This window comes from Mirounga leonina, unplaced genomic scaffold, assembly GCF_011800145.1.
Source record: "Mirounga leonina isolate KUSES-001 unplaced genomic scaffold, KU_Mleo_1.0 Mir_176, whole genome shotgun sequence".
NCBI lineage: Eukaryota > Metazoa > Chordata > Mammalia > Carnivora > Phocidae > Mirounga > Mirounga leonina.
Window position 1 is genome coordinate 59,060,039 of NW_023270454.1, and position 26,247 is coordinate 59,086,285.

General features: G+C 38.0%; 2 protein-coding genes across 9 annotated transcripts in view; one reads left to right on the top strand and one right to left on the bottom strand.

Moving 5' to 3' along the window:
* Positions 1-19,061, bottom strand: part of SPATA5 (spermatogenesis associated 5) — a 336,495-nt gene extending 317,434 nt beyond the window's left edge. For all 3 annotated transcript variants that reach the window (XM_035023114.1, XM_035023116.1, XM_035023115.1), the window contains exons 1-8: positions 18,822-19,061; positions 13,420-13,541; positions 12,004-12,161; positions 8,035-8,093; positions 6,793-7,437; positions 5,725-5,854; positions 5,396-5,452; positions 2,015-2,138 (exon numbers count right to left, since the gene is read on the bottom strand). In XM_035023114.1, the coding sequence (XP_034879005.1) occupies positions 2,015-2,138; positions 5,396-5,452; positions 5,725-5,854; positions 6,793-7,437; positions 8,035-8,093; positions 12,004-12,161; positions 13,420-13,541; positions 18,822-18,984 (1,458 nt within the window). In that variant the 5' untranslated portion in view covers positions 18,985-19,061. The remainder of the gene's footprint in view (positions 1-2,014; positions 2,139-5,395; positions 5,453-5,724; positions 5,855-6,792; positions 7,438-8,034; positions 8,094-12,003; positions 12,162-13,419; positions 13,542-18,821) is intronic.
* A 129-nt stretch (positions 19,062-19,190) lies between these two features.
* Positions 19,191-26,247, top strand: part of NUDT6 (nudix hydrolase 6) — a 31,444-nt gene continuing 24,387 nt past the window's right edge. Inside the window, exons 1-2 of one of the 6 annotated variants that reach the window (XM_035023126.1) lie at positions 19,191-19,210; positions 22,910-23,113. Coding sequence is in view for 2 of the 6 variants with exons in the window: in XM_035023121.1 (XP_034879012.1) it covers positions 19,569-19,803; positions 22,910-23,113 (439 nt within the window). In the remaining 4 variants the exon portion in view is untranslated. The other 5 variants (XM_035023121.1, XM_035023124.1, XM_035023123.1 and 2 more) reach the window with 5 other exon arrangements.

Consider the following 26,247-nt stretch of genomic DNA (forward strand, 5'->3'; position numbering starts at 1 on the left):
GAACATATAACATCCTACCATATAATTGTTCTAATTTGTTTAAGTTGTCCTTTTCCCCTATTTTAAAGCAAAGACTATGACCTGCATATTATTCAAATAGAACAAGGCTCTATTATACAGTTGTCTAAGAAATCTTATTCATATATGGACTGTACTTTTTTATTCTGATAAATGTTTAAATTCCAAGAAATACAGATGATATAACCAACACCTGAGTATCAGCCACCCTTGAATACGTATGAATTTTTCACATAGGAATGAAATTTGGAACAACAAATTATAAAGAACTAAGATAATGATCAGCCATCTGTGAAAGTTATCCAAGATTTTATTCTGATGACCCATGTATAATCTCACAGAGACAAGCTTAACTGACACGTGATTCAAAGTAAGGAAACTCAAACCTATTCACTTATACTGGCTGTGCCAACAGAAAATGCATGGATTACAATAAATCTATGAATTATGAATTTAGAAGACAAATACAGGCCCTTAAGCATTTTCATACTAAAACATCCATGTCACAGGCTTCCAGTCCTGCCCGTGGGCAAAAACACAAGTCCGCAGCAGCCCTATCCCAGCAGCAGAGAAAGAGGCAGCAATGATGTAGTAATTAAAATCCTCTAAAACAAAGCCTTCCATCTGATTTCATACTCACCAGAACTCTTCTAATTGTAATACAGCTCTCCATTCATATTAGCCTTCAAGGTGGAAAGAGTCATCCATAAACAAAGATACTTGGTCAGCTTAATGATTCTACTTACTGTAAATAGACAAACTGGCATCCCAGTTTAATGTATGTCTCTTGTGAGTATTGTTACTGTGGTGCAGTCCTCAGAGCCCTGCCACCCCCAACATACTAGCATCATTGAATTCTCCAATTTTAAAGGCTGAGAACCAAACCTGGGACATAATCACACCAAGTTACTGCACCAAGACTAAGAACCAGGTGGTCATCCAGCCTCCCCTCAGGTATCAAGTCTTCTGTTACTCTTAAAATTGTAACACATGGGGCTCCTGGGTGGCTCAGTCAGTTGAGTGTCTGACTCTTGATTTCGCCTCGGGTCATGATCTCATGGGTTGTGGAACTGAGCCTCATGCTGGGCTCCGTGCTCAGTGGGGAGTCTGCTTAACATTCTCTCTCCCTCAGCCCCTCCCCCCACCTGCACACATGCGCTCACAAGCGCTCATGCTCTTTCTCTAAAATAAGTTTTTTTTAAAAAACTGTAACACATGTTAGCAAACAATGGAGACTTAAAACCCAACCTTCACATTATTTTCACATGTTTAGTTTCTACCAATAGGTAGTAAAAACCAGAAAGTTCCAACTATCCAGTTTTTTAATGTGCAAAGAAAGGAGGGTATGGGACTACATGATTTCTAAAATTTCCTTTGGTTCTAACATATTATAACTCTAAAAAAATGAATTATTTACAATCCTGCATAAGAAATGTATCTGGTAAATGGCTGTCAGGGGTCTAAGAGATTTTTTCTTCATTCTTGTCACACTCCTATGAATCTTCCTTTCATAATCAACATGTAGTTTTTATTAATATGCGAGTGTATGCCCTATCAGAGAAACTGGTAACATGGGTAATTATTTTTAAATGTTGTACATATTTTCCATTATTCTTACTTTCCTTTCACTTGTTAAACTTAAAGCCCCAAAAGAATCAATTTTTACATGAGCAAATAAGACTTAGAAATTTCTTATTGATCTGAACCTTACTGATTTATGCTTCAGGCTTTTAAGTTAATACCATTTACTACAAAAGAAATCCATCATTGTATATTATTTTATATGCTAGAAAAACATGGCAGTATACCCTCCTAGAAGTTACTAAGATATCTGCTGAAGAAAATTATTTTATGGGTCTTTCCTTTAGTTTTTAATATTTTTCCCTATCCTAGAATACCCCAAAACTCAGACATATTTGATACTTTTTGCTACTACATACATATTATTAGGAGTCAACCCTCTCCTACACAGAATCGATACTGGTGCTATACTTACTGAACCAATACCATCCATCAGTGTTAAGAGTGACGCTACCACTCTCTTTTCCACTTCATTCTGAGCCCCTTCTCTCTTAGGACAAAGTGCATCCAGCTCATCAATAAAAATAATTGATGGGTGCCTAAAAACAAACAAGTAAAATGAATTCTCTAATATACACCTGATTTTTAAATTTGATTTATTGTATTTCTTTTTTTTTTTAATATTTTATTTATTTATTTGACAGAGAGATAGAGAGAGCACAAGTAGGCAGAGAGGCAGGCAGAGGGAGAAGGAGAAGCAGGCTCCCCGCTGAGCAGGGAGCCCGACGTGGGGCTCGATCCCAGGACCCTGGGATCACGACCTGAGCTGAAAGCAGCTGCTTAACCAACTGAGCCACCCAGGCACCCCTGATTTATTGTATTTCGATTAAAACTGAATACTTTTAAGTTTTTAATTGAAATGCACATGCAAAAGAATGAAACTGAACCATATACAAAAATTCAAAATGGATTAAAAACCTAAATGTGAGACCTGAAACTATAAAAATCCTAGAAGAGAGCACAGGCAGTAATTTCTCTGATATCAGCCATAGAAACATTTCTTTAGGTATATCTCCTGAGGCAAGGGAAATAAAAGCAAAAATAAACTATTGGGTCTACATCAAATAAAAAGCTCCTGCACAGCAAAGCAAACAATCAACAAAACTAGATGGAAGAAGATATTTGCAAATGACATATCCGGTAAAGAGTTACTATCCAAAATGTATAAAGAACTGATACACCTCAACACCCAAAAAACAAATAATCCAACTGAAAATGGACAGAAACACAAACAGACATTTCTCCAAAGAAGATATAAAGATGACTAACAGACACATGCAAAGATGCTCAACATCACTTATCAGGAAAATGCAAATCAAAACTACAATGAGATATCACCTCACAGCTGTCAGAATGGCTGAAAGCAACGACACAAGAAACAAGTGTAGGTGAGGATGTGGAGGAAAAGGAACCCTCATGCACTGCTGGTGGGAATGCAAACTGGTGCAGCCACTGAGGAGGTTCCTCAAAAAGTTAAAAATATAACTACTTTACGACCCAGCAATTGCACTACTGGGTATTTACCCAAAAAATACAAAAACACTAATTCAAAGGGATACATGCACCCCTAGGTTTACAGCAACGTTATTTACAATAGCCAAATTATGAAAGCAGCCCAGGTGTCCATCAACTGATAAATGAATAAAGAAGATGTGGTATATCTACACAATGGAATATTATTCAGCCATATAAAAGAATGAAATCTTGCCATTTGCAATAACATGGATGGACCCAGAAAGTATAATGCTAAGTGAAATAAGTAAAAGACAAAAATCATATGATTATCTGTTGAATTTAAGAAATAAAACAAATGAGGGGCGCCTGGGTGGCTCAGTCTTAAACGTCTGCCTTTGGCTCAGGTCATGATCCCAGGGTCCTGGGATCGAGCCCCACTTCAGGCTCTCTGCTCGGCGGGAAGCCTGCTTCTCTCTCCCACTCCCCTGCTTGTGTTCCCTCTCTCACTGTGTCTCTCTCTGTCAAACAAATAAATAAAATCTTAAAAAAAAGAAAGAAAGAAAGAAAACAAATGAGCAAAGGGGAAAAAAGAGAGAGAAACCAAAAGACAGACTCTTAACTATAGAGAAAAAACTGATGGTTACCAGAGGGAAGGGTGAAATAGGTGATGGGGATTAAGGAGGGCAATTGTCACGAGGAGCACAGGCTGATATATGGAATTGTTGAATCATTATGTTGTACATCTGAAACTAATACAACAGTGTAAACTATACTGGAATTAAAATAAAAACTTAATTAAAAAAAGAAATGCAATGTATCAAATTTAGGACTCAGTTAATAATATTAAAGACAAAGATAACAGGATGTTAAACTGAAAAACCTTACATTAATTCTAACCCAAATTATTAATTCATCACATTCTAGCAAATCTGAATTCAATAAAAAGCAGACTATTAAGAATAGTCTAGGGCGCCTGGGTGGCTCAGTTGGTTAAGCGACTGCCTTCGGCTCAGGTCATGATCCTGGAGTCCCGGGATCGAGTCCCGCATCGGGCTCCCTGCTCGGCGGGGAGTCTGCTTCTCCCTCTGACCCTCCCCCCCTCTCATGTGCTCTCTCTCTCGCTCTCAAATAAATAAATAAAATCTTTAAAAAAAAAAAAAAAAAAAGAATAGTCTACTGCTCATGAGATGAGTCTATGCCCAAACAGACCTTGCCCGCTAATACCCAGTAAATTGTTATGATTGCATCAATTCAGAATCTGAGGCCAGAGATGTCCCCTGGAGCAGGTGTAAAGTCCAAGGTACAGAATTTCCAAATGTGCTCTCTCTCTTTTTTTTTTTTGGCCTATTAAAAAAATCTTTCAAGGTGATCAGTTCTCCCATAAAAAGATGTGAATTCTCTCGCAATAGAAAGCTTCAACTGCCAGGAACAAAACAAAATGAAAACACACTACACAATACAGTATACCACTGGTTCTCAAATTTTCAGTATTGGAACTACCAACTTTATAAGGGACTACCTTATTTCATCCGCTATCTCTGGAAAAAAAAACTTTAAAAATGAAAGTTCTTTGGGGGTGCCTGGGTGGCTTGGTCAGTTGAGCATCTGCCTTCAGCTCAGGTCATGAGCCCAGAGTCTTGAGATCGATCCCCATGTCGGGGTCCCTGCTCAGTGGACAGCCTGCTTCTCCCTCTGCCCCTCCCCCTTCCCCTACACTTGTGTTCTCTCGCTCTCTCTCGCTCTCGCTCTATCTCAAATAAATAAATAAAATCTTTAAAAAAAATGAAAGTTCTTTTGATGAGAGCTGAATTATGATCGGTTAAATACCAAAACAATGGTAGGGACACAGCCTTATTATGAATGTATTAGACCAAGTTATAGGCCACACTCTTATACTCACTGCAATGTAATATGGTAGTCTAAACTGAGGAATAATCAATAAAAATTGTTTTTAAAGAGCAAAAGATTTGTCCCTTTGAAGCAAACCATAATAAAAGTTTTAAGCATAAAGGGCTACTATAATACAAACTGGATATGCCTAAGTACTATAGGTACTCTAAAGAAAGAAAATCATAAATTATATGCTCAAGTAAAATCATATGACTTATACAACACTGTCTTAGTTCTCCTACTTTGTGTAATTCAATAACTCATTGATCAAACTTCCAAAACAATATTAGATAAAAACAGATTAAATACAACTTCATTAGATTTACAATCATTTCTAGTGCTATCAGTATTATTTTTGAGGTTTTCTTTCATGTTTCATATAAAGTGTTAGTAACTCTACTTTGATTAACATAGCCTTGACTACTAATTACAAACATCTAAATGTAAATACCGTAGAGTGGCTTCAGCAAATATCTGCCGTAACCTTGCTTCTGTCTCCCCATAGAATCTGTAACAAATAAAATACATTTAAGGATCAACTCTTAAGTGTTTTTAAAGTTTTGTCTATAAAAGCTCATCTAATTTTTCAAATACTTCCAGAATACTTAAAATTACTTTCAAAAATTATTTTCCAAACTTAATTTGTATACACAATTAAAAGCAAATTTGAAGTATTTCAACAGATGAAATATCCAGACAGAATGCTATGCAGTCATTTTTAAAAATCGCTTTTAACAAGTATTTAATAACACTGTTTATTCTATTAAATTATGCACCTACTTGCTTATAATATCAGGACCATTAATTACAGAAACATAGGCTCCAACTTCATTAGCAACCGCCCTGGCAATCATTGTCTTTCCAGTACCTGGAGGTCCATAGAGTAACACTCCTCTAGGTGGGGGAATTCCTCGAAGAAAAAGAAGAGAAAAATGGATTCAGCATTATTAGGTTTCTTGTGTTGTCATATGACTGCAAACATGAGTTATAAAATATAAATTTACCTTGTATCACAAAACTAAAGTAAGAGTCAGACCTTCTGCCCCTGCCCCCTCCCCCCATAATGTACTAACTGGCCCAAACACTGATCTCCAGCAATGACTTTCTCTCTCTCTATAGACAGGCCAGGCACACTGGTAAAAAACTGGCTGGACACCAGCCACACAATTGCCATGCCCCATCCCACACAGCACAGCTCAGTGATCAGAACACAAAGCTCAGACAAGAACAAGGGCACCCAGAGCAAGCCATAAATCCTAATTTTCATCCAACTAGCCATCTTAGACTATATAAGCATTACTAGCAAAATGTCAAAGGGTTCATATATTTTATATATATAATCTTTATATATATAAAGATTCGTGAAAAATGAAATGGCAGAGAAAGAGATGGTAGGCACCAAATACAGAGGATCTGGGCAGTTACCACACAGAGGAAGCCCTGAGTTTCCTAGGAGCCAATCACTCCCTTAACCACTTGCTTCAATGCAAAGAGACTGCACACAATTATACTTCCTAACAAAGAAGTTTTATCTAACATATTCGAATGTTTGGTTTACTTCTTTGGTCATTACAGCTGATCTAGAATGACAAGATACTAATTCTAGTTCCAATACAAACAACTGTGGAAGGCTGCAACTACCTCACATTACAACCTAAAAAGATCAAGCATGGAAAAAGACTCACTTAAATGGCATCTCCCAAACCAACTCACACCTCCTACCATACCTACCACTCAGGAAAGAAAAACAAGAAAAGAGGATGAGCAATTATTATATAAGTGGAATGAGCCAACTGTTTTTTAATTTGAGTTTAATACTTTTGGTGCAATACAGTGAAGAAATCATACCATAACTCTTGAAAAGTTCAGGCTGTTTGAGAGGCAATTCAATAATCTCTCTAATTGCTTTCAGCTGACTACTTAAGCCTCCTATCATGTCATACGTTACTTTGAATTGGTTGTCTTGCTCTTTTGAATTTGTACAAATGTTTGTAAAATTGACTCTTGTTGTTGAAGAAATAAAATAAAAAATATCAGTGTTGCACTTTGTTCCCACACATGCTGACTTTAGCAATCTCTCTTCATTGACAAGTTGCTCATTTCTTCCTCTGGCTGACTCAAAACTACATTTAAGTCCTGTGACTTCCCCTAGTCCAAGTCCGCTGCTGTCCCCAGGACTCTGTGTAACATCCGACAAAATGTCACTAGCTTTATTTATCATTCTGTCATCTACTGGTTTGCAAGGAGTACTGCTTGATGTTGGGTCCCGAGGCTCTTCCAGATCTAACTGGCTTAGTTGTAGGGATACATCCAGGGTACTGGTTTCTCTGCTGGACTGTTCATAGGCCATTCCCTTGGCATCAATGTCAGAGTCATTCTGAGGCCTTCTCAATATCTTGCCATCTGTCCCTTTCACTTCCAACACTTGCAATTTGCATGGTCGTCCGTAGAATGTACAATACAGAAAGTTGCCTGGTAAAACAATCTTGCCATCTAGAAAATAATTTTTAAATATATGTGTTAGCATAACTTTTCACCCATTTCATGTTTAAACAGCAATTTATTCCATCTATTAACAGAACCATCTGACTGAAGATTAAATCAAAGATAAGAGTATTAATAAAATAATTGCCATAAACAATTCCCATTTGATAGAGCACTATCTGGAGATAGAAGGACAAGATAATTCTTTACAATTCTCCACACTCAATACATCTAGGATTCTATCAACTGTATCAACAAATAACTTGACATTCCACATCCAATAATAAACGAACCTAAAATGGCACACCTAACTAGTACTCCAAGGTAACATTTCTCACTGGAGAAGAGCTCAAGGGTTAAAAGTCTCAGTTCTCCCACTGACTTTGTCCACAGATAAGTCATATATTCTCTCCAATGCTCAACTGCCAATTAATTAGGGAGAAAAAAAATTCCTATCCCAAAAGAACATTAATTCATTGAGAAGACCACTCTCCATATTATGTTGAAGAAAATTATGATCTATACAAGACCTCAAAGACACATTACTTTATTTACTGCTACCTTGCTTCTTACAATTTAAAAAACTATTTAAAATATATGCCTCACCTAATTTTCTCAGAAGACAACCAGTCAGTTGTTCTTTATTAATATCCACATTTTTGTCACTGTAAAGGGTGGGGGAAATAGAAATCAGCATTAAGTACACCAGAAACTAAATGTAATATAAAATTACATGTACATGGCTGTAATACAGACCTAGTCAAAAGAATAATTTACAAACTGGAAATGGTTTATACAATTTGGGAATGATTTGTGCTTCTCAGATACTTCTAATAGCCATGAAAATATCATTTGCAATTTGGTGTCCTAATGACTTAAATTAATGTTCTTCAAAATATTGAGTACTATACATTAGTGGATCATGAAATCATTTCAGTCAATCCCATCCAGCATTTTTTTTTTTGATAGAATACAAAATGTCAAAGTATATCACACATAGAAAGGGAAAATACTTCTTGGAAAAGCATTACTTTCTTATACATACACATCTTACACACACACACCTCTATATACTCATGTTTACAGCTATACACATGTCAGTGCATATGTGCCCTGTAACTGTGGATGTATGCATACACTGAATCACAATGAAATGTATTTTTTATTGTGTGTCATAGCCAAAAACATTTGAAAAACACTGGCCTGAATTAATCATTCCATTTCTGAAACTGCCTAGCTTGGAGAAAGGCTTTTATTAATAGCTTACTTCATTCCCTTTCTATAATTTATAGATTAACTTTCAGGAAAATTAAGTCCTTTATAGGATAGTACCTGAAAAAGTAGAAATAAGAAAAAAGGAGAGTAATAGTGTAATGGAATTTAATTCTGGAGAAAGGACCTTTCTCCAGAAAAGGAAAAATGAGAACCCCTTCTTCTACTAATGACTGTCTTCCTAGAAGGTTGCTTGAGTACAGGAAGTAGATATATCTGAAAATCATTACACTTGTAAAGAGACACGTCCTTGGAGAGTTCTCAGAATATGTGCATTTTTCCTTCTTCCCCACATGCAAGTAGCCTATACCAGCAGAGGAGGCCCACAGTTGAGAGCTCTGCCAGAGATCAGTGGAGAAGCAATAGTTTAGCTCAGGAAGAGGTATATTAGCAGACCCATCTGGTCCAAATATAAGCCTTGTTCTCCAAATACCGTATCAGCAAAAAACAAAACCAATAGAGTCAACTTCATTATTTGCAGATTCACCTACTTGCTAAAATTTATTTGTAACCCTAAAATCAATACTAGCAGAGCTTTCCTCGTCATAGACATGCATAGAACAGGCAAAAAAATTCAAGTTGCTAAACGCTTTCCTAGCTGAGGCTGAGTAAGTACTCTTGTTTCAATTCTCTCAGAGGTAACAAAAGGATGGAGAGTGGAGACAGTGGGAGGCAGTGCAGTGTACAGCAAAAAGTCCCAGGTCTTGTGCCAGCTGGAGATTTGAATCCCAACTCTGACATCTCTTAGTGAGGTGGCCTCAGGCAAGTCACATAACACTTATGAACTACTGCTTCTCTTTTATAAAATAAAGAAGACAAAATCTATCAGAATTAGTTGCTTTAAGATTATAATGTATATAAGATATACATATTTGTATATTAAATACGCACTAAATATATTAATATTAGTATATATTGTAAATAATATATGTTAAATATACATTTAATATAAACGTAGCAGCAATGGTTCGGTATTTGCTAATATAGTGTTCACAGCAACTTTATAGCACATACTTGCCGCTAATAATGAAAACTGACGGCATATTCATATAAAGGAGAGAGAGAAAAATAGACAAGAAGGAAATTTCAAATCAAAGGTATATATAGACTATGTAGGAAGTTGTAGCTCCTTAAATGCTTAAATTCACTTCTGTCTACAGAACTGTGAAACCAGTTATACTTACTTAAATCATTCCTATTTATTAAACTCTGAATAGAAGATACTTAAAAATATGTGTAAGAAGAGTAAAAATACTGAGTTTTGCTTTTAAAAAAAGAATGGGTGCAGATAAAATCACTTCCACTAGAAGGAGCCCTAACCTTACTAATAAAACTCAGAAGCAACTGAAGGATTTAATCAGGATAAAATTACTGATTTTTCTGATTGGAAATTAAGTTTCTTATCTAAGCTCTGCTGCCACATTCAAAACACAAGTTTTTTTTTAGTAAAATTTTAAAAACCAAGCTCCATTTAAAATATACAGTTCCTCTATAGTAGACAATCATTATCACCTAAGACTGCTGTTCCCTCAAGAGGTCACACTAGTTAGATCATCAAAAAATCTGGTCAACTGATGACTGCAACCTGTAGCACTGTCTCAGAACAGTCTAACGATTAATACTGTTTAATCTGAGCAGAACTACTACCTAACTCACCGAGCCCATTTCCTCATCTTTAAGAAAGGGACAATATGGGCACCTTGCAGGAGGATTAAATGAGAGAAGAGGGGAAAAGTGTATGTGCATGTGTGTACTGGTGCACAACACATGCTGAGTTCTCTTTTCTCTTCCTTTTATTATATTGTTAGTTAAAATGTTATTAATTCCTCTGAAAAAAGTTTCCTGGTTTATAAAAAAAAAAAAATATGATGAAGCTCAAGCCTGTAATCTACAGAAGTAGCAACAGAGACAAAAACATAATAAAATCAAGCTAATGAGGGGCACCTGAGTGGCTCAGTCGTTAAACGTCTGCCTTCGGCTCAGGTCATGATCCCAGGGTCCTGGGATCCAGCCCCGAATTCGGCGAATTCGGCTCCCTGCTCGGCGGGAAGCCTGCTTCTCCCTCTGCCTTTGCCCCTCCCCCCTGCTTCAGCGCATGCACTGGCACGCACTCTCTCTCAAATAAATAAAATATTTTAAAAAATAAATAAATAAAATCAAGTTAATGATTGTTAAATGTTTTGTGATTCTTGCATATAAACACACCCCCAAAACTGTTAGTAAGCTAGTATTAAAGTATCAAAAGATGCTTTTTGTAAACAAATTTTGGTAAGACTTGCATATGCAAACTGAGTTACAATCCTATTAGATACAGAGTATCCAAGAGAATCAGTGATAAACGTTAACTGTATTGATAAGTTCATTCAATTAGTCTTTGGTAAGGGACTATTTCAAAGTCTGATAGAAATAACTGTTTTATAGACTGAATAATCAACGAGTTAAAATATATAATTGGGTACTTTGCTTGAAGTCCTTTTTTTTTTAAAGTTATTTATTTGAGAGAGAGAAAGAGAGCGTAAGCACATGCATGAGTCAGGGGAGGGGCAGGAGAGAATCTTCAAGTGGACTCCCCACTGAGCGGCAGAGCCCGTGGGAGGGTGAGGGGCTCAATCTCATGACCCATGAGATCACAACCTGAGCTGAAACCAAGAGGTGGACACTTAACCAACTGAGCCAGCCGGCACCCCTGTAACAGTCTTGATTAAAACTTGTTTCTTGCCTATTCACAGTACTCTACTCCCTCCTTTACAACAGCCCTGATTACACTGTAAAACAAGATAAAAACTATTGTTAAATATACACCAATACGAATCCCTCTCACCTAAAATATCAGGGCATACTCTAACCACAGGACATTAGAGAGTCTCTAGTTCATACCTTAGGTGGACTCATCTAGCTTGTGCTGTCTAATACAGTAGACCACTAGCCACTCGCCACGTGTGGCTATCAAGAGCTTAAATGTGGCTAGTCCAAACTGAGATGCACTACAAGTATAACATACACACTGGATTTTCAAGACTTAGTTTGAAAAGTATCTTATTGATAGTTTTTTATAGTTATTATAAGTTAAAATTTTATAAATTAATATTAATATTAATATAATATTATATAAGTTAAATATTAAATAATATTTAATAATGATTAAGTTAAATATTAAATGAAATAGTTCACCAATTTCATTTTCCTTCTTAAATGTGACTACCAGAAAATGCAAAATTACATATGTGGTTCACATTTGTGACTCTTGTTCTATTTCTACTGGGCAGCACTGATCCAGACTGTCACCAAAGAAAAGAGCCAAACCTGAGTGCCAGGTCCATTTCCTCAGCCTGTAGCACAGCACCCAACAATGGCTGGACTTGGATGGCATCACCAACCTTCACGCCCACATTCTTCTGTGCCATTTCACTCAGGCCAACCTTACCTCCAGGAAATCCTGCCACAGGCCAGGCCGTATAGACCTGCCCAGAACACAGGATATTAAAATATGAGAAAATAAATATTCATAGAGTATCATTAATTTATAAAGCAGAAAACTAAGCACAGCTAAGCATATGGATCTGCAAAACACAGTCCTTAACCCAAGGAGTTACAATCTGAGAAGTTAGAGAAAAAACTTTTAAGATAAATATTATATCTTCTTGTGAAGATTAGGAATGATCCCACACTGAAAATGATTTGAAGATTTGAAAGGTAATTTAGGAAAAGAGACAAAGGCATTAACATGTAATAAGAAGAAAAGAGGAAAAAATACTAAAGACAAACTAACTGTAAGGTAATCCAGCCTGGAGCATAAACTACATCCAGGAAATAGTGAAGGACCTGGCACAAGAGCTTCATGAGAACCTGGATCACATCAGACTTAAATGTTAAGGGAGAGAAGCAAAGACTTCCAGTTCCAAATAGTGGGCTAAGCTCATACATTTGTAGTCTTCCACAAGACACAGCAAAGGACTCTTTTTTTCTTTTTAAGAATAATGAAAAGAATGAGCGGTGTGCCCTCAGCACATAACAGATTTCAAATCATTTTCGGTGGACCCCGCTGGATGAGAGGACCCCGGCTAATGAAGCAGCAGAAAAAATGTCAGAAGCAGAGGCCAGAAGCAGGGCAGAACCAGGAAAGGTTCTGGGCTTCCAGCCTCAAGTATGATGAATAGCAGCAAGAAAAAACAGCTGAAAACAGGGAGGGCAATCAAATATTTGTACACAAAAGAGATAACTTTCATATTCCCAAACAGCATTTCTGTGAAAAAAATATAACAGACTGAGGGGGATAGGGCTGATACTATGTGTGTCACTACCTCCGGAAGAAAGGCCTCTCTCTACATTATGACATTTAGGGGCTACTATTCCCAGTATAGTCATAGACATCAAAGGAAGGAAAAGTTTATATAGATGGGAGGATCTTCTAAAATACAGTTTTTCATTTACTACTGCTTTGTTGAAAATTAAAATAAAAAACATCTCAAATCTTTCTTTTTTTTTTTTTTAATGTTTTATTTATTTATTCATGAGAGTCAGAGAGACAGAGAGAGAGAGAGAGAGAGAGAGGCAGAGGCAGAGGGAGAAGCAGGCTCCCCGCCTAGCAGGGAGCCTGATGCGGGACTCGATCCCAGGACCCTGGGATCATGACCTGAGCCAAAGGCAGATGCTTAACCATCTGAGCCACCCAGGCGCCCTCAAATCTTTCTAAACTAAGGAAATGAAAAAGACTCTTACCTCTTGTTTTCCATCCAAACTGGTAAGCAACACTGGTCGACCTATACATATATTTGCGGATTTCATAGTGTTGAGTCCAAGTTGAACAAGGGAATTCTGGAATGTTTTAGGAACTTTGTCATCTACCAAAAAGGGAAAGAAAATTATTTTCATACTATTTTATAGCTGAAGTTAAAGCCTGCTTTCTTTTGGAGTAAATAAAAATCCTCTCTCCACATAACCACGTGAATGCACTTACCATACCCTAAAGAAACCACAGTTCCAATCCTTATTTTTTTTTTTAACAAAAAGACTTAAAACCAAATCTTTTTGAGGGTCCACTGACCGACAATACGAGTGCTAACTAAAAAAAGATGTCTTATGGGCTACGTATTAGTTTTCATCTTTTAAGAAAAATAATCTCTAATTTCTTTAAAAACTGAACATAGATGAAATAGGCTTCTCATACTTGCATAGTAACCTTTTGTACTACAGATTCTAGTTGAGTTCACTACTGGTATTCAAAGACTTGAGCTGGGGTACTGGCATTTAGCTCTGGAGGGTTAAATTACATTTCCACTTCTGATCCACAGGACACCAGTCAGATATTTTTCTTTTCTAATGCCAAGAATACATGAGTAAGATAATAATAGCACAGGTCTTATTCCTTAGGTAAGCAACACACTGACTAAAATGACCATTACTGTTTTCAACTTTTGGCCAAGGAAGGGGACAAGAAGTCAGCCCAGCTGGCAACACCTCTGAAAATGATGTGCTAACATGTCCACCCTGCCCCCTCACCTCCTCAAGGTCCACATTTGGTCTTTCCTCTGCTTCTTCCAGCACCCTATGCTGCCAGATACTAGCATTTATCATCATAATATACATTCGTTTTATAGTCTGACTTTCTCCTAAACCATATGCTGCTTTGGGCACAAACTGGGTCAAATTCATCTCTGTATCTCCAATGCCTAGTAGTGCATCAAATATAGAAGTTGCATAATAGATATCCATGAAATCAATGAACATAGTAGATGACTACACACTATTTTTCTTTTCAGCACAAAATCCATGAGACACGAAATTTTAACCCGTCACAAACTTTGTTATAAAATTTATTATTAGACACATATACCATAATCATACTTCTCTAATATTAGTGTTCCTTAATAATAAAAAAAAGAGCACTGTGAATTGTGTAAGACTGTTGAATCACAGACTTGTACCTCTGAAACAAATAATACCTTATATGTTAAAAAAAAAAAAAAAAAGAAGATAGCAGGAAGGGAAAAATGAAGGGGGGGAATTGGAGGGGCAGACGAACCATGAGAGACTATGGACTCTGAGAAATAAACTGAGGGTTCTAGAAGGGTGGGATGGGTTAGCCTGGTGATGGGTATTAAAGAGGGAACGTATTGAATGGAGCACTGGGTGTTATACGCAAACAATGAATCATGGAACACTACATCAAAAACTAATGATGTAATGTGTGGTGATTAACATAGCATAATAAAAAAAACACAGATATTTTGTAATTTAAAAGGAACAAAGTCAATGAAAGCAAAACCATGTCTGATTTTATTTTTGCCATTACAAAATAACTACCCAACATATGTATTTTCCTTCTGTCATCAGCTGAACAAATCTAGAAAAACAAAGCATCTCATGGAGCTAAGATTAACAGTACTGAGCATTTATAGAATAAGCATATTTCATAATGAGGCTGAAAAGAAATTCAACTTTCCAATGAGCATTAGGTCTCTTACATAGCATACTCATCAATAACAGCAAAGCATCCTTTTTGTGACCTCATAAGGTTGTTTCTGCCACTTCTTTCTTCCTAAACCCATGAATTACCCTTCCCTCTGGATAAGTACCTCACAGGTGTATTCAGTCCTTGGCAATACTCTAGGTTTTCTTCTTCTCTTCCTTCCATCCTATCCTGCACATTCACCATGCACCAGGATTTGACAAATCACAGGTTCTCTAAATACCTCCACTTCCTCCCTATGAAGATCACTTTCTAATTCTCATCCACTGACCTTATTTCCTAAAACATCTCCATGCGTTCTCTTACAGCATTCAAATCTACTCAAGCTGTACTCCACACAATTCCTTTCACCAGTCCTCATTCCTCCAATATTGTACTTTAAAAATACATCTCAACATCCACTCTCCCCATCAATTAACTATGCATTTATTGAGCACTTCATGTGCCAGATTAGTAAAGGTAATTTTAAACAACCACCCACTCTTCATTTGTTCATCCAAACATTTATTATCCCACATTAACATCCCACTACATGGCAAATAATATATTAGGCACTAGGGATACAAAGTGAACAGAAGTGGATAGTCCTTGGCCTCACAGAGCTTATAATCTAATAGGATGAGAAAGTTATTAAACAATCACTGAATAACTGTGTAATTGTAAGCTAAGATTACTACAATGTAAGAATGACTAAGAGTGCTGAGAAAGCCTATTATGTGGAATCTAATCTGGAAGAAACAGAGACTGCTTCTCCAAGGAAGTAAGTTTAAATTCAGTCCAAAGGAAGAGTAGGAATTAACTAAACAAAGAGGAAAAAAAAGATAATTCTTGGCAAAGAGAACAGCTTGTACAGAGAAGTACTGGACAGAAGGCAGCACTGTGCATCTTAGAAAAGAGTACAGGCAAAATGGCAGGAGACAAGAAGGGGCCACGTAAGAAGATCAAGACCTCCCAGGGCAGTAGGCTATAGCAAGCAGCAGCTCGTTCATTTTCTCTCTCAGCAAATAAATCTTTTAAAAAAATAAAATGTTAAAAAAAGAAAGAAAAATCCAAGAAAAGATGTACAGCACAATGCTATACAAACTATAGAAATGATCCCTGAAAGTATAGTCTTAGCACAATGCTATACAAAGTGTGGTCAGCAAACTATTTGTTACTGGTTCATGATGGGATAAGTACAGCAAATAAGGGTTTAGTAGCTTTTATTACAATTGGACAGAGTAATCCTACATCTCTTGAATCCAATAAAAATTTCTATTTTTAAACTTATTTTTCTAGTAATTCGTTTTTATTGTATTTTACAACAGTGCCAAGCTGTGACATATACATATATATATATATATATATATATATATTTTTTTTTTTTTTTTTTTTGAGAGAGAGTGAGCGAGCGAGAGTACAAGCTGGAGGAGGGGCAGAGGGAGAGGGCGAAGCAGGATCCCTGAGGAGCAGAGAGCCCGATGCGGGGCTCGATCCCAGGACCCTAGGATCATGATCCGAGCCGAAGGCAGCCGCTTAACCAACTGAGCCACCCAGGTGCCCCAACATATCATATTTTAAAAAACTTTCCGGGGTGCCTGGGTGGCTCAGTTGGTTAAGCGACTGCCTTCGGCTCAGGTCATGATCCTGGAGTCCCGGGATAGAGTCCCGCATCGGGCTCCCTGCTCGGCGGGGAGTCTGCTTCTCCCTCTGACCCTCCCCCCTCTCCTGCTCTCTCTCTCTCGTTCTCTCTCTCAAATAAATAAAATCTTTAAAAAAAAAAAAAAAAAACTTTCCCTACAGAATTTGAGTAGTATTGGCCTAGAAGGCACCTGAACCAAGACTCAGAAATAGTATAAATTACAAATATAAATTCGAAAATGATGAAAGTATAGATGAAAAACTCTGGACATTGGATGAACTTGCCAAAGAAAGATTTATACAGAGAAAAAGAGGGTTTTAGGACTAAGAATTGAGGCACTTAGCCATTTGGCAGCAAAGTAGAAAATGAGCCTGCAAAGGAAACTGAAAATCTACCTACCAACAAAAGGATGGAGAAAAACTAGGAAAGTTTAATGGCACATTGCCAAAAATTAAAGTGTGGTTTGTTTGTTTTTTAAGATTCTGTTTATTTATTTGAGAAGCAAGAGAGAGTGAGTGATAGAGAGAAAGAGTATGACCCGGGCGGAGGGGCACAGGGGGAGAGAGAAGCAGATTTCCCACTGAGCAGGGGGCCCCACGAGGGGCTTGATCCCAGGACTCTGGGATCATGACCTGAGCCGAAGGCAGACGCTTAACATACTGAGCCACCCAGGCACGCCCCAAAATTAAAGTGTTTTAAGAAAAACGAAATGGTAGACAATGCCAGAAGTTGCTGAGAGGTCAAGTAAGGGAAGTAAAGAAAAACTGTCCATTGTATTTATCAACATGGAGATGATCAGTGACCATGACAGGGACAGTTTCCATAGAATGATGGGATAGATGTCAAAACTTAAATAGGCTAAGGAGTAGGTGACAGATGAACAGACAGCGACTACTCCATTTACGAAACTTGGCAATGAGCTACACCTGGCTGGCTCAGTCAGTAGAGCATGCGACTCTTGATCTCAAGGTTTTGAGTTCAAGTCCAACGTTGGGAGATCACTTAAAAATAAAATCTTAAAAAAAAAGAAAGAAAGAAAGAAACTTGGCAATGAAAGGATGGAAACAGAGAGGGTGGTGGTAAGAAGAAAATGTGGAACTTTTGTTTTGATTTAAGATGTAAGAGAAAATCAGCAGGTTTAAATTTCAAGGGAAGGGTCCAGTTGAAAAAGAGATTGTATATTCAGGACAGAACAAGTTATCCTCTGATCCCTAGATGAAACTGAAAACACTGTGTTAACTCTGAGATTGTCATTAGGTTGTGCATTAGACATAAAATTCTTGCCACCAGTTTAACTGGTGTTCCATTTTTTCCAAAGCTATAACACAGCTTCAACACACAGAAGCTTTACCAATGAACTTTTCCGAAAAATCCGTTCTCCTAACTCAAGGGAGCTCTGATCTAGAATAAGGGCTTTAAAGCTAAGTACCTCCTGCCACTTAGTACCTGTGGAACCTGGAGCCAATTACATTAACTATTCTTTCTCTGTGAAATGGGAGTAATACATTCCCATCTTCCAGGTCTTCTATTAAGGTTAAAGGAGATATGTGACATACCCAACCTACTGATAACAATACTATGTAACTGGTAGCTGTTATTAACTTTCAGAACCCTTGTAGTAGAAGAAAAAATCCTAAAGCCTTTCATTCTTAGAGACACAGCGGTATCTCTTAGGAAGGATGTATCCACATCTTCACTGTTTAGTTTTCTGGTATATATATCCCATGCTCGCTACCTTTAAGCAATGTTACAGTTAAATATGTCGTTAAACGAGGCAAAGTCGTTTCAAGTGCAACTTATAAATTCAAAACAATTTACAAAAGTAAATGACTTAACCCACGGTGAAGCCGCTTCTGTCTAACTTCTCCAATGCAGGCACGGCTTCGGGTGTACAAACTCGTGTGCCACTCTCACACCTGGGTCTCGCCCAATCCTCAAAAGCCTCTGCCCCTTAAAGGCGACATCGCTAGGTCTACGTTCTTCTCAGGCTGCGCCCCCTCGGCCTCAGGTCTCCCACCCAGAACTCTTTACCCTTTTCTAAGAAGTTGGTCACCACCAGAATCCCGGCCGCTGCCGCCGTGCCTGGCCCAGCAGAAGGAGCAGGGGGCCCCGAAGGAGAGGAAGCAGAGGAGGGCGAGGTTGAACCATTCTCTGCGCTTCGGTTCAGCCGTTTTCTGTTCTTCTTGGAAGACATGATCAGGAGGCAGCCTAGGAAAAGCCTCCGCAAAACCGGCTCCCAACGTGCTCGGTTCTGGGGAAGAAAAACTTCCGGGGCAGAAGTCAGCGAGACTCCGCCCTGCGCCGTAATCCCCCAAGTGGAGCGCTGTAGAAAAAGGGAGACCCGAGCATTTTCAGAACCCGCCATCTTGGAAGAAGAGGTTCTGACTTTTGCAAAGGAAGACGGATTACGTGGACACAAGGTCATTTAGATTGTAAATTCCTGAAAAACAGGATTTTTTTTTTTTATCATCTCTGCCCGCCTTTCCCATCCCATCCCTGAACAAACGTCTGTTGACTTAAACTAGAAAAAGAAAGTGGTGGAAAAGTTTCTCTCCGGCTTTCCTGGAACCGGGCAAATTCCTGAGAGGAGCTGGTGAACAGGACTTCGCGGTCACTTCAGTACAGCGCTAAAAAAAAAAAAAAAAAAAAAGTGGTAACAGCGCAACTTCTAGAAGAATGGGTGGCACTCTTCTAAAATTTACGGTAGCGACCTCTGCTCTGGAACTCAAAGGAAGGTTAATTTAGGGGCCGAGCTAGTGGTGGGACGCGGACGCGTAAATGCCGCCACTAGCAAGCGGGCGTTTTGGGCGCGCAGTGCTCCTGCGGACCCGCAGCGCAAGGCTCTTGGGGCACCACGGGGCTTCCGGCGGTCCGGGTTGCAAGTGGAACCCTCCTGTCGGAGCGGAAGAGCTGCGGGGAGAGCTGGACAGATTCGGGGGCGTCTCGGTGCGCCTTGCGCGGCTCGGCGCGCTGGACCGCCTGGACGCCGCCTCATTCCAGAGGGGCTTGCAGGGCAAGTGTGCCTGGGCCGAGGGGTTCCCGGCCTCCGGAGCCTTTCTAATGAAGTAACCGGGGCCCCTGTTCACCTGACACGCTCTCCGCGAATCAGTACCGAGCCCTAGGGAGAGAGGGCAGGTGTGACCCATACCGATTTCGCCCCCTTTCGTTCTTGTGTCCCTTGCTGGGCGGTTTCTGGGGCGGTTGGGTGAAATAGTAACTATCCCAGACTTTGAGATCGGCAGCCCGAGTTTCTGCTGCACTTTCTTAGTAAGGACCAAATATGTGACCTTCGGCAAGTTCTGTAAACTACCATTTCCCCTACCATAAAACCGGTTAGTATCGCAAAGGATTGCTGAGGGTTAAGTTGGGTAATGCATATAAAGTGCATATCACGGTCTCTGCCACATACTTAACGCTCAGTAATGTTAAAATTATTTACTATCATTTACCGGGCCTTAGTTCTGCGGGGCACTTTGCCCGAGACAGAACTATACAGGTGGTGGACAATGAGTGGACTCGAGAGATACTAAGTGGTCATTTTTGTACACAAATTGGGTCAGGCTGACGCATCAAGAACTTGAGTTTGCTAGAGACAAAACAAGTCTTTTATGGTTAACAAGGGAGGGTAGTGGGCGGTTTCAGTCTTCAGTAAGAAAACTCGCCACTCTTCTTGGCCCTAAGTCCAAAGAGAGGAAAGAAAGCTTGGATGGAGGAGCCTTCAGTTTGAGAGAAGCCCGTGATTTGGTTGGGAGTTTTTCCGACTGCCCCTGATGGTTCTTCTATTCGAATTGAAGGCCTAGCACGGAAATTCAGCCTTGGAAAGATTCTCTCACTCTAAAAGGAAACTTCAGATAATCTTTATCCTATTGAGCCATTAATAAGGCAATTAATGTATGGTCTATGTAAATATAATTGAGCTAGTTATTTCATTCTTTAATCATTCTCCTTCCCAAACTACCTCTTCACCGCATTTTCTCTCCTACTTGGGAATAATTACTGACTCCAACAATATCAACAGTAGGAGAATCAAGTCAATGTTCATACTCTAATACATCTACCTCTGTGTAGTATAGGAAGATACGGATATTTATTGCACACACTTGTCACATGTCAGTGGCCAGGTGGTTAAAGCACTTTCTTAGACAGGCAAAGCATGAGGGTTGGGTTTAGAGTCATACATCCGGGTTTCAACCCCAGATTCTGACAGGTGCTTAGCTGGGTAGTAGGCAAAACCACCACTAAAAATATTTGCGTCTTAGGTTGCGTACGTGAATAATGCCAACCCTAATTACTTTACTGGATACATGTGATCGAAGATAAATTATAGGAAACTAATTTATAATCTGTAGTACCATATACTTTTTATAGTTTTTAATAAACATTTTAATGTTTTAATAACATTTTAATGTTTTAATAAAACATTCTATTGCATTTATGAATTCCTATTGCTAAACACCTTTAAGAACTTTACAAATATTAATTCATTTAATCCTCATAACAACTCTGAGGTAGATACTGTTACCTTTATTTTAAAGGTGATGGTACTGAGGCACAGAGAGATAAGTAACTTCCCTTGGCTCTGGAATCTGTTCTTAATGCATTATGCTGCCTCTAAGAGCTAGTGCAAATTTTGTTATTAAGTCAAACTAGCTTTTTCACTTGATTAGAATGACTAGGGAGGATATGTGAACTTTCTGAAGTAATAGAAATGTTCTTTAATCTTTACTGGAGTGTGTTACATAAGTATGCATATGTCAGAACTCATTAAATGTACACTTAAGATTTGTGTACTTCACTTTATGTACTTGTACATCAATTTTAAAAGGATTTAAATCAGAGAAAGAGGTGGGTGAGAAGGATCTGACTCCATAGCCCCAAATCAAGAAGCTTTTATGAAAGACCCCCATGTGTTTGTCACTGTATTAGACCCACTGCCTTTTAAAGAGGTAGAGAACAGGGTCCTTAACGAGGGAGTCACTTACTGCACAGCTGGAGAAGAGAAGAGGAGGAAAAGAAATTTAACCATTAAATAAATAATCAAACCTTCCCACCACACACACACACACACACAATTTGCAAGATTATTGTAAAGATTAAGTGAGGTGATGGATGGAGAAAGTGATCTGAGAAGTTTCTCTAAGACTGCAATATTCTTCACCCATAAATTAGGGGCAATAATACTTGCCTTTCAGGTTGTGAGAATGTAATGAGATAATATATGTAGAGTGTCTAGAACTTAGTAAGGACCAAATGTTAGAATCTTTTTCTTCTGGCTTAATCTTAAGTAATAAGAGAATTTGCAGAAGTCAAAAACAGAAAAATCTACATTCATCTTGGTATTTAGAGTAGGAGTAAGAGGTTGGTTAAGTAGCTTTTGGTGTACCTATCTGAGGAAAATTATGCAGTCGTTAAAAACTTATGTTCATTAAAAATTTTAATGATATAGCAAAATGTTTATAATAAGTAGTAAAAGATATGTTGTAAATTATATATGGTGTGATGTCAATTCCAAAATTATATTCATGGAAAAATGTCAAAATTATATTTTTATCTCTGCATGCTAGTAAGATATGAAGTCTTGATTTCTTCATTATATTTTCAGTTTTTTCTAGGACTGGTATACATTATTTAAAAACAAAGTTAGAGTTTTAAGCACCTTGAAATTTATAAGCCAAAAAAACTATAACAGAACTCTTAAAGTGGAAGTGGAAGCCCTTAATAGTCATTTATAAAGATTAAAACTAAGGATGTTAAAAGGAACAGCATTAAAATGGTATTTTATTTAAATCGAGTTTTTTTGTTCATTCTACAAATATTGAGCACCAGTTATGTGCCAAGCATTGTGGTCAGGTGATATGAATATACTGACTCTATTCTCAAGGAATTCAGTCTGATGGAAAAATCACATAAGCAAGGTACTAATTACAATAAAACATGATAGTTCCCATGCTGTTGATGTGAACAGAGCATTTTAGGATTCCCCTCCCCCATCGCTTCCAAGCTAACTACTAAGGGAGGTGGATGTTTTAGGATGGCTTTTTAGAAGAGGTGATACCTGAGATCTTCCACTCGTTTCACTGGAAAATGTTTACAGATTTTTATCCTCATCTGCATTTTAGCTGCAGTACAACAATGGAGATCAGAAGGTAGGATAGCGGTATGGCTGCATATTCCCATCCTCCAAAGCCGATTTATTGCCCCTGCTGCTTCCCTGGGTTTCTGCTTTCACCATGCAGAATCGGATTCATCCACGCTGACACTGTGGCTGGGAGAGGGACCCAGCAGATTACCAGGCTATGCTACACATCAAGTAGGAGTTGCAGGTCAGTTTCAAACTAACAATAAAATTAACCTTTTAGAGGTTCACCCAATTTTTTCTTACAGCTAAGTGATAGTTTATTCATGTGTAATGAGTAGTTTGATAAAATAATCCTTGGGATTATTAAGGAGTGCCTTAAATAGATGAAGTTTGCCTTATGAATCAGCAGAGGGCAGCACACCAAACAAGTTTGGTGTTTAGCTTTCCAGAGGATACCTTTGAACACTTTTATATAGGTACTTGAACTTCAGTACGCAAATGGTAACACTGAATTGGGATCAGGGACTAAATCATTATGGTAAAACATATTAGTACTAATTATGTGAATTTGTAAAATAAAAGATAATTTTTAGGTTGAATTTAAGGTAAAGCAAAGCAGATTTTTTATTTGGACATTACTTCTTAATTACATTAAGTTATGGTGCCAAACAGTTGCTTCAGATAGCATAATTTAAGTATATTATGGACTTTTCAAGCCACTGATTAACTTCAAAGACATGGTCTTGAGAGATTTGCTTTAGGTTAAGACTGGAGTTCTCAAATTGTAGAGTGTGTCAAAATCACCTGGAGGGTTTGCTGAAAACACCACTGCTGGGCCCCACAACTAAGAGTTTCTGATTCAGTTGGTGTGGGGGGTTGCCAGAAAATTTGCATTTCTAATAAATTCTCTGCTGCTACTGCTAATGTTAATGCTGGTCCCTGAACCATCCTTTGAGAACCAGGGGTAAAAAAAAAAAAACTGAGGGGCGCCTGGGTGGCTCAGTTGGTTAAGCGACTGCCTTCGGCTCAGGTCATGATCCTGGAGTCCCGGGATCGAGTCCCACGTCGGGCTCCCTGCTCAGCAGGGAGTCTGCTTCTCTCTCTGACCCTCCCCCCTCTCATGCTCTCTCTCTATCTCATTCTCGCTCTCAAATAAATAAATAAAATCTTTAAAAAAAAAAAACTGAAATAGTAAGTCCTTATGACTTAAATGAAAGCAGTATTGTATATAAGCTAGTAATTTAATAATTTTATTTGCCTTCATATAATTTACAAGCGTTTTTAAAGGTAGTTTGCACCTTTGAGGTTAAAAAGGAGTTCAAGGATGTCTAATGTTTTCTCTCTCCATGATTTCACTCCCTTGTAACAAGTAGAGGCAGTTAGAAATTTCCATTCAGCTCTACTTCAAAAGACTGGTAATTTGATAGCACCCTCACACTTCATTAGAAAGTTATGCAGATAATTATTAATTCATTGGTTTAGAGTTTTAAATTAGACTTTTAAATCCAGTTATTACTACAGAATTGTTAATATATGCATAAAGAGTATACTATGAAGCACCTGTTTATAACTAAATAGTATGTATTATAGTTAAGATATACCATAGGAGTTCAGGCAATGAGAGATCTGGAACTTGAAGTCTTGAAGTATAACTAGGATATGAAGTGGCTACTAGGGGTGGTAATGAAATCATGTAAGAAATTTTCTGGAAAGGTGTAGTGTTTTTTAGGTGAACGGAAAGTAATTGACATTTATTGTTATAAGCAGCAGAAGGTAGGTGTGGCTGGTGAACATACCACCACAAAATATACCACAATGGCATATTGATTATTTTGAGCTTGAAAAACACTAGATACAGGAAGAGTCCTCTGCCTCCCCTTTTTTCCCTAAAAGCAGGGCATAAATTTTTTGTACCAGGAAGAGGAGACATTCTTATAGAAGATGGGGAGTTGACACCAAGACGAGTCTGTACAAATAAACCTTATTAAAATAACTCTTGTATTCCATTAATTTCCCCCGTATATGTCCTAGTCATTTTTCCACCATTTACCTCCTTATCCCAAACCTCTTTTTCTTTTGTCTTGTCATGTCTCCATAATGTATTGCTCTTTGTTGAAATGGTACATATGCCCCTGGGCTTAACCACTTTTGGGGGATTTTCAGTTCTTTTAATCAATTCTTCCATCACCACCCCAGGCCATGTAAATATAATAAATAAATAAATAAATAAATAAATAAATAAATAAATAAATAAAATATATACTTTTTTTCCTCCATTAATCTGTCTTCGGTCAGTTCAGTTTCACAGCCCTAGACACAGAACCTAAGTATTAGAGGAAAAATCTTTCCTTCCCTACCCTGGAATGGAGTGAGCTATGGTTTTGTTACTGTTCTTCAAACACAACAAGCTTGTGTCTGCCTCAGAGCTTTCACACCTATTGGCTCGTCTTCCTGTAGTACTCTTTCCCAGGGCTTTGTTTATCTAGCTCTTTAGAGCTGAAGTTTCTGCTCCAGCATCTTCTCAAAAGTCTCCTGACCTTCCTGTCTAAAATAGTCCTCCTGCATCATTCATGGTCCCTTTATCCAGGTCTGTTTTTCTATATAGCACCCACCACAATCTGAAATTATATCATATACTTAATTTCCCCCACAATAATATAAACTCCATGAAGGCAGGTATTTTGTCTTTCCCACCACTGTGTTGTCAGGTTAAAGACAGTGTCTGGCATAAAGTAGATACTCAATAAATATTTCTTGAATGATTAGATAGCTCTTCAAGTGGAAACTCAAGTCCCCAGAGAACACAATTGTGTGGGGAAGGGACACGGTTGCACAGTGAGAATACCAGCTCAGAATCCAGACAGACAGTTTTAGGGCTGTGTGAACTTGGGCACTCAAAATGATACCACTCACATGATTATTGTGAAGAATACCTGAGATAATGCACATAAAGCACTTAGCACAGTATCTGACTAATCATAATATAATAATCTCTAATCCCTGATCTCTTTGTGTTTATATGCCATTTAAGTTGTGACCAGCAGGGGTCGCTCACGTTGTGCTTTAGCCACGCTGGTTTTGTCTTTGAGGTAAATATTTTGCTCATGTTTATAATTCATTAGGGAAAATTGCAATTTGAGTAATCACAGATTATTAAAATTTAAGAATATGTTTCCTTGGCATTTCTTTGGCATTCTAACCCTTATAAAGTCCAATTAATTCTATTTTATGTTTTCTAATAGAAGCCAACATTAATGTTAATTATATCTCACTTACTAGTTTTCCTTTTTTTTAAACAGTAAAATGTGGAGTTTTCATTTCAGAGAAATTTGTCCTTCCTTGTATTATATATACCTAACCCTTTCTATATTTTATTTC